Source organism: Echeneis naucrates, chromosome 1 (genome assembly GCF_900963305.1).
Source record: "Echeneis naucrates chromosome 1, fEcheNa1.1, whole genome shotgun sequence".
Lineage (NCBI taxonomy): Eukaryota > Metazoa > Chordata > Actinopteri > Carangiformes > Echeneidae > Echeneis > Echeneis naucrates.
Genome location: NC_042511.1, coordinates 16,848,988 through 16,865,189, shown reverse-complemented (window position 1 = coordinate 16,865,189; position 16,202 = coordinate 16,848,988). Strand labels below are relative to the sequence as shown.

The 16,202-nt window shown below is 39.3% G+C and overlaps 2 protein-coding genes across 3 annotated transcripts; both read left to right on the top strand.

Moving 5' to 3' along the window:
* The first annotated feature begins 425 nt into the window (after positions 1 to 425).
* On the top strand, positions 426 to 3,895 carry LOC115046434 (zinc finger protein 239-like). 2 transcript variants are annotated; one of them, XM_029506807.1, is made up of 4 exons: positions 435 to 487; positions 1,052 to 1,148; positions 1,434 to 1,491; positions 1,618 to 3,895. In XM_029506807.1, the coding sequence occupies exons 3-4, from the start codon at positions 1,443 to 1,445 to the stop codon at positions 2,709 to 2,711; spliced, it is 1,143 nt and encodes a 380-aa protein (XP_029362667.1). In that variant the 5' UTR covers positions 435 to 487; positions 1,052 to 1,148; positions 1,434 to 1,442; the 3' UTR covers positions 2,712 to 3,895. The 2 variants fall into 2 exon arrangements, with proteins under 2 accessions (XP_029362677.1, XP_029362667.1); XM_029506817.1 differs by lacking the exon at positions 1,052 to 1,148 and having other exon boundaries at positions 426 to 487.
* A 525-nt stretch (positions 3,896 to 4,420) lies between these two features.
* On the top strand, positions 4,421 to 14,535 carry cfap52 (cilia and flagella associated protein 52). Its single transcript, XM_029497311.1, has 14 exons — positions 4,421 to 4,481; positions 4,774 to 4,973; positions 5,148 to 5,284; positions 5,383 to 5,511; positions 5,669 to 5,768; positions 6,039 to 6,155; positions 6,415 to 6,515; positions 6,672 to 6,842; positions 7,711 to 7,859; positions 8,065 to 8,210; positions 8,536 to 8,687; positions 9,497 to 9,599; positions 14,019 to 14,130; positions 14,351 to 14,535. The coding sequence occupies exons 1-14, from the start codon at positions 4,421 to 4,423 to the stop codon at positions 14,533 to 14,535; spliced, it is 1,863 nt and encodes a 620-aa protein (XP_029353171.1).
* Positions 14,536 to 16,202: the final 1,667 nt, after the last annotated feature.

Genomic DNA, 16,202 nt, shown 5'->3' with positions numbered 1-16,202 from the left:
GTTTATCTTGTCTGTGTCTAATAACTTATTCATCAAATCAAGTCATTTAAAACACTGTATTTTTAATGTGTATAATAGGGTCAAAACCAAATCTTCTGGTGTTGTGAGATATGTTGAATGTTGCGGAAGCGTGTCTAAACTAAACCGGAAAAAAAACTTTCTAATGATTTTTTATATATATATATGAAAGAAAAACAAAATATAATATGCTGTATTGTCATTGCTTTTCAATGTGAGAACGTCCAATGTTAATTTAACTTTGAATACAGACTTACATCTTATTATTAATTAATGACTTGTTCTTTATTTGACCACACAAATCAGGCTTGTTTGGAGAATAGAATAAAATTATGACTAACAGCTTGTCTGAAGATTTTAACTTCCAAACTTCCGTAAGGTGTTTGAAGGCATCATGCTAGGGGAGCGACGAGCGTGAGCGCCGCACTGCTACCGCTGCTGCGGCTAGCCGCCTCCGTGTAGCTGTGAAGTGGGTGAAATTTAAAACATTGTGAGGGAAAGATGTGACCAAGTTTGGTGCTCAGGAGTATTAGAGAGGTCGACTCCATCTTACATCTCCTGTTCAATCTCAGATGGCTCGGTTAGCTGGCGCGACAACGTTAGCTTTAGCTAAATTAGCTAATGTTGCCTAGCCTTCTGTTTTGCATGCGTGTCTTCGATAACGCTGACTGTCCGTCTGCTTCTCATCCACTTCAGTGATAAGAGAACTGATGTTTATCATTGTGTCTGTCTGCCATCAGATAGGGCTGTCTGAAACTAAATCCAAAGTCACTTCAGTGTAGTTTCACTGGCCGTGTTACAGATATTACAGATTAATAACAATCAGCACTTTTCAATCCCATCAGTACACAGGTATTGTCATCTGACGTACAGATTCAATGTTAAGCTTCGTTTTCTTTACTTATTGCCACTTCAGTCATGTGCATTTTGGTTCCTTCAAAGCTGTTTGGTGGATCATATAAATAGTATCAGTCTCAGCAGGTAATACTGCTTTATAAATCCCATACAATCTGACTGCTCAGTCCTGTTTTAGAGTTGGTATGTGTATGTGTGGTATGTGGAACATCTCCGGATCCTGGATAACTTAGATCGGAAATAAATAAGTCAGAGCCCTCAAAGATAGGGTTAAAGTAAGTGGCAGAACATCAAAGCTTTTAACAAATAAAAAGTTCTGATTTGTGACACAACATGTAATTTAAAAAGACTTTGTTAGAATCACCTTTATCACGTTATTTCTCCTTTGCATCACATTATAGTCATGTATTTCACCCAACAATATTATGACACTATCTTGACACGCTTGCTCAGGCTATATTTTATATGTGTGAAAATACTAAAGCGCAGTCACTTCTGAATAAGGTTTGTGTTTAGTTATCCCCACTCTATCTGTTTTTGTTTGTGTTGTGTGTAAACAGGCTCCAGCCATGGGTCCAGACACTGCATCTGTCCCGAAAACAGAATGTTCAGAGCAAAGTGAGTTGGTGTTTCTTTGCATTCTCGGGTGTTTTCAATCAACACGACTATTACCAAATTACTCAATTTTGTCAGTTCATTAAGGAAAATATTTAAAGGCTATTCTTTCATCTGATTGTTCCTCAGGTCCTGGAGAAGTTGTTGCGCAGGTAATCTCCAAATCAGAATTCACTGATGCTTCAGCTGCTGCTGAGCCAGAAGACTCGAAAGAGCCAGAGAGCAGCATGCCAGAAAAGTGTTACCCTTGCTCCATCTGTGGCAAAGTATTCGACAGACCATCAAAGCTAGAAAGGCATAAACCGGTGCACACCAGGAAGCCTAAGACTCTACATCAGTGTCAGCATTGTGATAAGAGTTTTACACAACAGGAGAAGCTGATGCGACACCAGAATTGCCACAGTAGGACTAACAAGCACCCCTGTCCTGACTGTGGCAAAGTGTTCAACAGGCCTTCAAAGTTAGAGAGGCATAAACGCACACATTCAAAGAAACCGAAGGTGCCTCATCAGTGCTCATACTGCCTGAAGACTTTCAGTAAACTGAACAAACTTGTCCGTCACAAGCGGATGCACACTGGGGAGAGGCCTTTCACCTGCTCAGTCTGTGGGAAAGGTTTTTCTGAGTCAGGGCACTGCAAAGCACACGAAAAGACCCATGAGGAGCAGCCAGAAAAACCTCATCGCTGTCCAGACTGTGGGATGTGTTTTTTCAAGGCCTCTGAGCTGCGTCGGCACTTCCGCTCCCACACAGGAGAGAAACCTTTCAGATGTACCTTGTGTGAGAGCTGCTTCTCTCGTTCAGAAGGGCTTAAAAGACACATGAGGAGCCACACAGGGGAAAGACCATACAAATGCATCATTTGCGGGAAAGGATTTTATTCTAGACAGGATTTGAATATTCATGGATTGACTCACTCTGGAGAAAAGCCACATCTTTGCCCTGTGTGTGGTAAAGGCTTCTCTCAGCTGGGCAATATGAAAGAACATGAACAAAATGTTCATATTAAATCAGAGAAGTATATTTGCAATGAATGTGGGGCAACCTTCACGCGTTACAAGTCGCTGACAAAACATCAGCGGACACACACAGGAGAAAGACCCTATGTATGTCTCATCTGCGGTCGCAGATTTTCATGGAGCCATTCTTTAAGCAGACACCGGAGGACACATGCACACAGACAGATTCCCACAGACAAACCTGAAAATGTATGTTCAATTTGAAGGACCCTCTGAGAATTTTTCCAGGTGAAAAAATATGTGCAAATCTCATTGAAATAACATTGACAACAATTTTCAATTTCACCGGTCAAGATAGAATTACATATTTGTGGTTCACTGAGACCCCCCACGACCCAACCCCGGATAAGCAAATGAAGATGGATGGGAGGTTCACTGAGAAGTACATTTGAATTTTTTTCTGATTCCCAACACAGCTCCTCTTTTTTAACTGACCACAAAATATCAGTCAGAAGAAAATTCTTAGTGCTGGACTTTTTTCAATATTATTATTGATCTTAATCACAGGATAAGAGGATTTCTGGTATTAGTGTTTGTTGAACTGTTGGCAGTTAAAATAAATGTAAGCATAGAATATACAATGTTGTTCAGATAGATTTTTTAAATTTGGTGAATACGTCATATAGCCGAGCAAATCGCTGACCTCGCCATCCAATGAAAAAAATGTGGCTTTTATATAATGTGGAAGAATATCTTGTATGGTATCTGCTCACTGTTAAGCTAAAGATCTGTCACACCTAGTGAAGTTATCCTTCCAAAAGTTTTCAATCTCTTGAAATATCGACCAAGACGCCAGATTTTAGACTGAAATCAACATCTGCCTTCCTTTGTAGTGACCTTAATCTGATGTAATTTGCTACCTCACTTAAACACTACCACAGAAGGTACGTAAACAAGATTTGTGCATATTGAAGTCAATATCATGAGTGCTTCTTTTTACTACAGATCTCGAAACAAAAATTTTACGTTCCATTTTGAATTTTGATCCACCAGTTGCCCAGTGTAGGTGCCAATGCAAAAACTAACAATTTGTTGTATTTATATCAAATAATTTCTTTCAGAAAACAGTTAAGTCCATGCTGGGTAACAAACAGCAAAGAAGTGGCACTGCCTATCATCTCACACTATGAGTAGGAAAAACCTTTGGGGAGCTCATCAACTGTGTGCTGTGGTTTGCAGCAGTAGTGTGGCTCTGCTGCGATTTGTGTATCATTAAAATAAACATAAAACTTTAATGATTTCACATTTATCTTGTTTTTTTGTTGGTTTTTTGTTCATTTTAATTTCATTTTATGGTTTGGTTACGTAGTTTATGTATCACTTTTTCTATGTGATAGTATCTGCATACAGTACATAGTGGCTTCCTGTCAATAAACAGATACGCTGTATTGTGTTGTATTTTGCTGCATATTAGTAACAAATATACAGGCCCAGGCATTCTTAAATACAAAATAATGTTGATTTTATAGAAAATGCAGCCATGAGAAACTATTTTTATGATAAGCAACATATCATTTAGTCTTCACCAAATGTGTCTGCTAAATCTTGCCTACTTTTAGAAAGATGGTTTCCTGTGGGGTTAATGCTTTAGGATCATCTTTTACTCTTTACATTTTTTTATGTACTCGCTTCAATTCTGCTCCCTTATCTTGCCAAATAGCTCGCGGATTACCAATATATTTTAAGTTTTTTATATGCTTTCTTCTCAAGATGGCCACATTTTCGGCTGTTCGTGAAGGCAGCGCCAGCATTTCCCTGACTCCTGATTGGCTCCAGCTGTTGCTAGGTGACGTCTGTTTGGTCTTATTAAGGAGCCATTGCTCCGTTTGTTTTTCTGCTAAAAACATCTTTTATCGGTGAAAGTGGCATTTTTAACGTTTTAAAAGAAAAAGGCCAACATTAGTTTTCTCGTCATGGCTTTTGAAACACATGGCGTGCCACAGCTTCAATTGGAGTCTGTCATTGGCTTCAACGGTAAGTTGTTTTTTTTTTTGTTTGTTTTTTTGCAAACTTTTGCAAACTAAATTGTGAGATCTTTTCTCGTAATTGCGAGATAATGTGTCTGTTTTTTTTATCCAATGAATGCAATGCGCTTCCGTAATAACACGACCCTGGGGTGAATTTAGCTGGATTACCTGTCTTCTGCTCAATCACCTTTTTAAAAGACTATCCATCACGACTGCCATCATGATCACATGCAGTGACCAGGTATTTCTGTTTTCTACAAATGTTCGATCTTGGTTTAAACTACACTTCGTTTCACTAGGTCACGTGTTTTCTGGCCTGAGAGTCCACCCAGACAGAGAGCACCTGATCTATCCTCTGGGCTGTTCAGTCATTCTGAGAAGAATCAAAGATTGCAAGCAAGAGTTTCTTCACGGACACACAAACAATGTATCCTGTATATCCGTGTCCAAAAGTGGATTGTATATTGCCTCTGGACAGGTCAACTTCATGGGGTTTAAGGTAGCATTAGTTCAGTGACAATTTCCACATGTACAATTTGCTATGGGATGCGTTATATGATAAATGTTAGGTACCTGTTTAATTTATATTCTTTTGGGAAAGCTTTTTTTTTTTATTACATCCACATCAAAGTAAGGGATAGCAAAATAAACATGTCCGTGCATATTATTCTAGGCAACTGTAATAATCTGGGACTATGCGCAGAGAAACATCTATGCACAGTTGGTGCTCCACAAGGCTAAAGTGGAGGCACTGGCCTTCTCTCCTAATGACAAGTATGTGGTGTCTCTTGGGGGTCAGGATGATGGCAGGTAAAGATTGGTTGGTGACGTCATGAGTAAACTGTGCTTGAATTTCGAAATTCGTCTTTTTTAATTGAGTGTGTGTGGTATTTTCTGTGTATTTCCAGCATAGTTGTATGGAATATTGAGACTAAGCAGGCCATCTGCGGGAGCCCGGCTGCAGCTCATAGTGCAGGCCACTCCCTCACTGTGCAGTACTCGAACACAAATGACAATATCTTTGTTTCTGCTGGGAGGTGAGTGACTGGTCCAGTTAAACTCATGAACACTAATTTTACAGGTGATTTATCATCAAATCTTAATTCAACATCTTACAAAATAAAAGTCAAGACATTAAATTATATCATAATACTATACTGGCATTACCTTAATACCATTGGATTTTTGGGGCAGTGGAACATTGCGAGTTTGGGAAATGGACCTCATTAACAGGAAGATCCGGCCTACAGAGTGTCAGACAGGAAAACTGAAGAGGACTGTAAAATGTATAGAGGTACAAAGCCAGAAACATTTGTCAATCACAATGGCTTGTTTACACAGATCATTTCCCTTGTCTCCCATTTTGTAGATGTCAATAAATGACAGTACTGTAAAAGTGCAGTATATGCAGTTGAGAAGATATACAAATAACAAATACCAAAATAATTGTGTGCTTGTTGCCACACAAACAAACCACACTTATTTTTTCCAGGAAAATCACAATACATTAGATATATTGATATTAGACAGTGTTGCAAATGTTGACTTTTTATGTATTATACAGATCTCAGAAGATGATCAATTCGTTTTCTGTGGCACCACCAGTGGAGACATCATGAAAATCAACATGAGGACTGGACTTCTGAGTGATTGTGGTCCAGTTAAGACAAAATTTAGCCTGGTAGGTGAGATTGGATGTGGTAACAGTATGCCCATTTTACTCACACTGTGCCTGAAAGTCAAGTTCCGGTGATGTATATGTATAGATTTGATTCTTATAAGTAGGTCACCAAACTCAACACAACTTGTCAATTTTTGACAAAACTTACCAGAACTTTTTTAAGTAGGTGAATCAACCTGAATTAAAAAATGAAGAATTGTAAAAATTATTTATTCTTAAGTAGGTCCTTCAATTTAATGCCCATACCTTATCTCTGCAGGGTGTCAATGTCCTACAGATACTGAAGTCTGGGGAGCTGCTTGTAGGCGCTGGATCTGGCACCTTTTCACTGTGCTCCAAAAGTAACTTCAAAACTCTTAAGTGAGTCTGACACTCGATATAATTTATGTAATACCCATAAAAATCGATATGGTAACAATATATGGTGTCTATAGTCAACAAGATTTATTCACTACAATAAACATCCAGACTGTGCTTATTATACAGAAACATTTTTTTCCTATTTTCTCTCATTAGGACAGTCCAGTTGGAAAAGGGGGTGACCTCCATTGCTATAAGAGGAGAAGGCCCGCAGTTCTTTGTCGGCACAGAGGCTGCTCAAATGTACATCTTCACTCATGCAGACTTCAAGGCTGAACTCATTTCCACCAGCCACAGCAGTGCTGTCAAGGACGTAGCCATCTCTTTGTAAGTGAGAAACTGACAAGGGTCAAATTCATTCATCATTAATGACAAATGTTTGGAATCTCTCTGTTGATTTATTGATTTATTTTTTTTTACAACTGAGACTGGGAAGCAAAATGGCAAAGGGCCTTTTGCCAGCTTTTAAGTATGACAAGAAATATTGAATGTAGTAGTAATGTAACTTCATCGTGCTGTAAGAGATCCACTATGAGGTTGACAAGATAGAGATATTTATGATGCACTGTGTAAAATTAGGGTTGCTGATATTACAGTTTGAGATTAATATTCAGTCAAATTAATAAAAGCCTCTTGTATAATAAGTATGCAGCTTCCAGGAAACATTAAGAAAACATCAGTTCAGGTTCCGTCTGTAAAGGATTGTTTATATATTGTTTATATAAGTATTTGTTGTCCAATTCAATATCTGTCATCAGATTTGTCTAGCAAAACCATCAGTAGGTTTCTTCTTTTCCCAAATTTTTGGGAAACACAACAATCAAAGCCATAAAGTTATATTATATAAAATATACATTTCCTTACATTACATGAATGCTGAAAACACGAATCTCCAAAGCTTTAGTGTGGGCACTTTTGTGTTTGCAAAATGCTTGAATTTCATTTATTTCTCTCAATGGATAACTTCAGTACCATATTGTGCTCACTAGAGGGTGATACATGAATACCTCATGCATATTGCTACATTATAAGCAGTATCATGCATTCTATGTGTAGTCCAGTGTTTGTAATCCAATATATTGATCTCAATAGTTACATAAATACTTGCATGGCTTTAACTCAAAATTATACCAATATCCCCCAAACCATTACGCTACATCTCTCACTCTCTCTTTTGACTTTTGTTTTCTGTTAGTGGAACATCTGAATTATTTGCAACCTGCTCTGAGGAGGACATCAGGTTGTGGCACATAGACAAGCCAAAAGAACTGCTGCGAATTACTGTACCCAATATGACTTGCAACTCCCTGGACTTCATGACTGATGGACACAGCATTATCAGTGGTATCCTTCAGGAAGAAATAGAAACAACAATACATGGCACTTATTACTTAAACAAATATCAATTTTTGTTCTTTAGTGCAAGCCATGGTTATATTTGTTTCAACTTTTTCTTGTGTTACTGACTTCCAATAAAATGATCATATTTAAATCAAATGAATTATCTTGACAGAAACCAGATTTTTTCATTGATTTCTGTGTCCTCCAGCATGGAATGATGATAAAATCCGTGTGTTTGCTCCGGAAAGTGGTCGGCTCATGCTCATCATTCACAATGCACACAGAATGGGTGTGACAGCTATCGCAGGCACCAGAAACTGTAAGAGGATCATCAGTGGAGGGGGAGAGGGACAGGTCAGCTAATTATGCATTTAAAATCAACAGTTATTTAAACATGTCACACTTCTTAATCATTATAAAAGACCAAACTGCTCATACAAAGAAATATATTTAGCTATTTATGTGTTTAAAAATTGTGTGGCATAGGGTGGAGTGCAGTTTGATAGCTTTTAAACGGTAAGAAGGCACACTGGAAAATCTTTTGCAGTTGGTGTTTAACTTCATTTTCATAGTTATGCATGCAAATTAGCACAAGATGAGAGAGTATTTTAATCAAGCCTCACTCTCATTAAGTATTATATCATGGCAGGCTGAGTAAGTTTTGGTTAACTTATTTTAGGTGCGTGTGTGGGAGCTCAAACCACACGGCCATCGGCTCCTGGAGACTATGAAAGAGCACAAAGCCACTGTCACTTGTATCAAGGTCAAGCATGATGACAAAGAGTGCGTCACTGCCAGCGCTGATGGTGCCTGCATCATCTGGGATATAGTGTGAGTTACTCAATCTGCATACACTAACACAGGAACACAAATGGACATATTTAACATTGCACACACACATTATTTATCCTTGTTTATTATCATTGAATAAAACACTCTTGGAGATCTCTCGCTGATTTTGGTATTATGAAATACCAGAAAAGTTAGACCAGTCTCTACAAATTTAACAATATTATTCAAGATTCGACTAACAACCTCAAGGTTCATCAGTCAAAGACTTTTCAGACGCTGAACTTTGTCTATGTTATTGAGAGCAGGTGAATTGAAACACATGAAATGATCAAACAAAAACATTATCTGTCAGAAAAATTTTGTACATATACATAATCTTATAATGACATGCAAAAATCTAATGGCATTGGATTGTAGAAAGCACTGCCTTGAGGTTGAGTTCAGAGAGAAAAACTGCATTCTTTATAAGGAGGCTTAAAATCCTTTAATCCTTTGGCTTCTTCTGTGAGGAAAATAAAACCTTTCCTGATGGTGGTCATGTTTTTTCATTCTCGATCCTCTTCAATGAATTAGTCTATGGATTAAAGGGTACCATGGGGGTTTTTTGATATTACTAATAAACTGATGTTGAAACGAATATAAGACACACAGGAGCCTAAATGAACAATGCATCTGTTTTTTGATTGTAATTTATAACTGTACTGAATAAAATGACTATTGATGTAAATTGCACTTGGCAGCTAAGAGAATCTCCAGTATGTATGATTTTCCAAGACCTTTGCTGCACCAGTGAAACTTAGAATCTTTTCGAGTGTCTGTAATCCCATCCTCTGTGTCTCCTTCTGTAGAAGATTTGTCAGTCTTCAAATGGTGATTGCCAACACAGTGTTCAGGACAGTTTGCTACCACCCAGAGGAGTACCAGATCATCACCAGTGGCACTGACAGAAAGGTGAGTGATCCAGTGAAGTAAAGTACAGTGCAGCCATTGTAGTCTCAAAAAGCTGCCCACATATGTATTCTTAAAGTTTTGTCTTGTTTAGCTTTATATGCTGAGTGAGGAATTCCATGTATCTCAGCACATCCTGCCTAAAATGCCTGAAAGTCCCTCAGGGTGGGAAGAGACTCAACAATCATAATCAAAATGTCTCATTATGCTGTTACTGTTATTATAATCTCCATTCAGTAGGCAAGAGCAAAGAGCCTGTTAGTCTAGTCAATCAGCACAGAGGAGCACAATGAATACGTGTACGTGTCCGCACACTTGCCCATTCATAGATTAGTTGGAAGTGCTTGTAATTTGTTTCACAATTTAAGATAATTATGCTGTTGTGTTGGCTGCTAGTCAGCGTCAGTAATTGTGATTAACTCAGACATTATTTACATGAGGTCAGAAGTTTACAATGGCAGAATGAAATGCCTCTTCCTTTATTGTGCACTTCATTCTCACCCTTTGAATCTGGCCACGCTATATTACTGCCTTCCCTGCACGCTGAGAAGTGAGGACAAGTTGTGCTGATTCACACAGCACTGTGGATGTGCTGAGTGAGTGGAGAGCGAAACTGAGAAGGAGGAATTCATGGAAGGTAGAGAGAATCAAGATAGAGGGGAGTGCTGTGGTGTTCGTGCCTTCCTGCGGATGTGCCTATGCCACCCAAGTGCCAGCCAGATCCACCATCTGCTCATCCCAGGACACAGGCGCTCTGTCTGGAAGAACAAATACCAATGCTATCTCTCTCTCTCTCCTCTCCTCTCCTCTCCTTACTCCAACCCTTCATCACATCCTAGCATGTCTCTGAGTAAATTCAGAGTGAGTATACCAACTGAGCTCGAACAAAAACTGAAGAGAAGGATGAAAGGGGAGTTGAGGGAGAGGTTGTATCAGTGAGAAAGAATTTGTGGAAGGTGATGATGTTGCTGCAGGTTTAGATAGTATTCTTGCGCTAGCATTATATGAGAATGATAACTGATACCTATGTATTCCTCATTTTCAATGTACTTCAAAGGATCCAGTAGCCATTCATAAATCCAACCATTATCTGCCACTTACCTGGAGTTATGGATGCAGCAGGTTAAGCCTACCTGTCCAGACATCCCTCACCTAAGCTCCTCCTGGAGGATGCTGGGGCATTCACAAACCAGATAAAGTATATAATAGTCCTGGGTCTACCCTGAGGCCCCCTATCATTTTGACATGCCTGAAAAACCTCCAATGATCCTGACCACCTTAACTGGCTACTTTCAGCATGAAAAAGCAGGGAGCTCCTCACCCTATCGCAAACACTGAGCCCGTGCACCCGGAGGAAACTAATTTCAGCTGCTTGTATCCACAATTTCTTCTTTTCTACTCAATAAGCTCATTCCCCATAGGTAAGTTTGGGAGCAAACATTGACTAAAGTCTGGCTCAGTTGCAGACACAATGCCCATTTCAATGCTGAGACTTTACGGATCCACCTGTCATTTGTCCTAGCCATCCTGAACCTAATCATGATCTAGACCTTGAAGTTCCTTCAATTTGGACAGAAACTCCATCTCCTGAAGAAAGCAAAAAACTGTTTTCCAACAGAGACCCTAAGACTTGGAGGTGTTGGCCCTTATCCCAGTCATTTCACACTGTCTTTACACCTTCACACCACCTAAGGAAACCCTGAAATCCCCAAACCTGACACTCAGGTCTCCTTAGCTGTGCCTTAAAATCCTTCCCATGGGTACATCTATATGGCCTCCCTGAATTCATCCCACAGCAGGGTTTTAACAACAATTAACATAATGATTAAATACGTAGTTTTTCTACCAATTATATTCAGACCTTAGCAATATTAACAGTAAACCTGGGAATTCTGACCCACTCTCACTTGCTGCATTTAATTAATTTACTTGAGGGTCCAATGTCATGGCTGTGGGCCAGTTTCCCTGGCTGAGGTAAGAGAACACAGATGGGCCAAGGCAACTCACACAGGCAGGAGTCTCTAACAAGCTGGTGAAATGAGACGAGGGAGGAGGGATAGATTGTGGGGAAGTGATGGCATGACATGGGGAAGAATGAGGAGGTTACAGTAGCTTGTCATACACAGATATGAACAATCATGTGTATCAGTGCTTTTTTTTTTTTATATCTCATGCTAAGAGAAGCAGTCTAGTGGCATTTTCTGCGGTCGATTGAAACAGTAGCAAATTCACACACCTCAGCTGGACGAGGGTGTAATATCTGTATAGTTGGAAGCCTTCCATTCTGTCTATATGGTGTTCATAATGAACAATTTCCTTTCTGTTGGTCACTGTGTTTTCAACTGTTATATTTTCCAAAGTTCATTCATTCATTGATTTATTCATCTTCTACTACTTATACGTTTCTGGGACACGGGTGGTGTTGGAGCCGATCTCAGCTCACATTGGCCGAGGGTGGGGTATACCCTGGACAAGCCATCACAGGGCCAACATACAGAGAACAATGATAGACATTAAATGGAAACAGTGGGAGGAAACTGGAGCACACAGAGGAACCTCATGCAGGCATGGGAAGAACATGCAAACCCTGCACAGAAAGGCCCCAGACTTGGTAATCGAACCTGCAACCTTCTTGTTGTGGGTAAACCGCGCTAACAACTATGCTGCTGTGCTGCCTCTTTTGCAAAGTTATGCAAGCTTTTCTAGCTAAATAAGCCAATCTGAGGTGAAACCATACTGTAGACTCAAATGACCCCCACAGAACTTTTCCTGTGGCTTAAAAGAACACTTATTGTTATGAGTTCTGAGACTATAAATAACTTTTCACTAAAGCTTTTGTTCCTGTATTTGATATGTTTGTGTGAGATTACATTTCCCCTCCTGTACTGCATTACAGGCATGGTCTCATGCAGCGAAATGAAATCCTGTCTCTGAGGCAATTCTCATAAATATTGGTCTTATTCTTGGCAGCTTTGTGTGACACAGACTTTTCCTTTTGCACATAACCACTGTATATAATGTTTGATATGCTAAGTTAAGTAAAGTAACAAACTTCTGTATACATTGTTGTGCATTGTCATAGTAATCGTGCATATAAACTACCAGTCACAGATTTTCTACCACCAGTCACAGATTTTTAGATTTTCAGATTTTCTCATTCAAGGGAAAAGGAAAGTGTGTCCAAACGTTTGACTGGTAGTGTAAATCTTTTCAGTAATTACATTTCAAAAACTGGGATCCAGTGAGTTTAACACTTGGGCAGTTTGCAATCTGTTCATCCTGTATTTAACAAACTTTGTAAAAGCTCCAGACCTGTAAAACACATCCTGGGACAAGGTTCAGTGATAAAGTGCATCTAAATCTTCTAATAGAGGCTCATTCATACAGGATGCCACAGAAAACAGATTTTAATGATCAAATCCATCTGCCCCCCCACACTTACCTTGTGTAAAAGACGTAATCAGCCCTGTTATATAAATAACAACAAAGAATCCTTAGGGATGTGTGGTACTGTGATGTTTCTGCTGTCTGCGCTATAAATAACTTTTGCCAACAAGTGCCTTTTGTGGTACTTTGGCAGCTGTTGGGCCTCAGGGATGATTAAATCCCATTAAAGTCACCTTGCACAACGTTTATTCAGTAGTGGTGTGCGACAGATTGATAGAATCTAACCACAGACCTGTTCATTTCCTTACCAAGTAAGAGTAAGGCCACATATTATATTTTCTATATTTTTCAGTATCTATACAATAATGGAATATTATTAAAAGGGTAGCTCAAATCAAGTGATCTGATCGGTTGATAGGTGTTTTATAATGAGCACAACAGCTATGACCTCGAATTACTTTTCACAGAACCATATCACTCAATGACACTGAAAAGTTACACAGAAAGAAAAGCAAACATGCTAGGTAGAGATTATTTAACATGACAGTGAAAACATGCAGAGCTACTAAAGGACAGACAAATGAAGAGAAAAAACTAAGCAAAGAAATGTAGCTTGTTTATCTGTTGCATAGCAACCTCAGTGTAGCACGTGCAGGTAGTCAGGAAGATGTACTTTTTCATATTTATGAGAAAAATTTATATTGATTTAAACAATAAAAAAAAAAAAAAAACGTTTTCATGCGCCGATTACTTGAACTTGTCTTGCAATACTTTTTTGCAAACTGTTTAATAAAAGCAAGAGCTCACAGCAGGATGTGAAACGAATCACAGATGAGGGGGGTGTTTGCCCCTTAACCGTTTCACTCTGATTCTATTTCACACTGAACACTGAACAAAGCAACACCACAATATCACAATTCAGAAACCTTTTCTTACAAAATGTTTGCATGTCACTTCCGCTCGTAAACAAACAACGCAGATAATGACTGGACAACAGCTATCACCACATGACAAGATTTCTGTCATCTTTCTCAGGTTGCCTACTGGGATGTGTATGATGGTTCGGCCATCAGAGAACTGGAAGGCTCGCAGTCTGGGGCCATCAATGGCTTGCACATCTCACATGATGGCAAACACTTTGTGACAGGTATAGCCCACTACAAATCTACCACTTGATATTTTGCCCTTTTTTTGTGATTTTCCATATCAGTCAATCAAAAATTAACTGAAGTAGAGAAAATCGCGGGTACATGAAGATCCACTGTAAAGATGGATTTGAATTTTCACCTCCTGACTGACACTACAATGAAAGTTGTTCTACTCAAACTTCTCTCACAGTTGATAAATATTTTACATTTTCATGGCAGGTGGAGATGACAAGCTTGTGAAGTTGTGGAACTACGTGGACGGGATGGTAACACACATAGGGATGGGTCACGGTGGGAGTATTACCAGCGTTAAGATCTGTTCCAACAACCGCACCATAGTTAGCACCAGTGCTGATGGAGCCATTCTCCGATGGAGGTTTCCTCATTCTTCTTGTTCATCATAGAACACAAAGGAAAACTCTTCATTCAGATTTCCCTTTCTGAGGGTGCTGACACTCTGATCAAAGAAAAAAAAAAAAAAGAATCTGAAGATGGTTTTATGATTATATACAATAAACTTCTTTCCTTTCATCACCAAAAAGACATTATAGATGTAATTGAAACGGTTACACTTCTGGAGCAGTGAATCTGGTTTGCAGTAATTCCCCACAGTAGGTGAATTTATAGGAGATCACAAGCAACAATTTAAATTGATATAAACTTATAGCATCAAGGCACAAGAAAATATAGATTACATAAAAAAGTATGCATTTGGTTTTTTAGACTGTTTGACAGCAGCCAATTAATGACTGACAAAAAACTCTCTATGCCAGTCCAAGCAGAATATGTAAAAAGAAGGGCATGATATTCAGGACAGACGAAAACTTTGCTCTTATATTATCCCTCTGCAACAGTAAAGACAAAGACCCAGTGTCTTTGCTCTTACATAACTGGCTGCTGTCAGCTAATCTATCAACAATGATTCCCCAAAGGATACTGGGTAAAGAGGAAGGCAACGTAAAACGGAAAACCCTTCTGATGGTTTCTGAGCTGCACCTATCTACCTCACTGTTCATCAAAATGGCTAATATGAATAATTAATAGCTCACCCCTGCTTCCCCCCAGCAAAACAACAAAGCTGCAGCATAAACCAAGTCAGCAAAAACAGCCGTGGGTTGTTAAAATGGAGCATCTCTGTCTTTGCCCTTTTCACCCCAACCATGGGCAGACAACAATTACAGTGTATGTTAGTGAAAAGAAAGAGACACGTGAAATTGCAGTTTTACACAGAATTAGTCATTTGTTTTGAGGGTGTTTCACGTGTGCATGTTTACGAACAATGCTGGAACAATATCATTTGGGACATTATGGAAATATTAGATGAGGTCCTGTCTATCTGTTTAAATAAATAGCACATCTGGTCCACTAAATCCAATCTTTAGCACTGGTGAGCTGTGAAATTAAGCTTCAGATGATTAGAATCTGAATATAGCACAAAAGATGCCAGATACCTTTTTAAAACCATGACAGAATTACATGTCCAGCCCGATGCTTCTGTATATCAATTTCATTCACTTTGTGGAGCTTCCAAGATTTAGGAGGAGCAGCAGCAGCATTATAATGGGCATGGAGACAGTGACCAGGTGACCATTTCTGTTATTCACCCGGCTGGTAATGCTCCTGGGTTGGAGATGAGGAATTGTAATCGAAGGATACACGACAATCTCTGCAACAGCAACATGAACATACTTTGTAAGAGTAGCATTATCATGTCACCCTAATATTTTCACTTTTGGACTACGCAAATATGACGATATTGGAAACTTGTTTTATTGGTAGAAACGAAGGGATCGTTTAATCTTAGTGTACTAAATGAGGCCGACAAATGTCAAATGTTACACACATCGTCCTTGACAGCTTCTGAGGATGTGAAGGTGGTGCTGGGATCGGCCCTACAGGGGGCAGCTGAAGGCCACCGCCCGGCAGCACAACTTCCTTGTTCCCGCTGTTATAATGTAAAGTTGCTGTCCCAGTTACCGCCTGTGACTGCATGACAAACCACACGCTGCCCTCTGTGACCGCCGTCCTGTTGTGACTCACAGGTGTTGTAATACCGGCCAATTAAATTCAC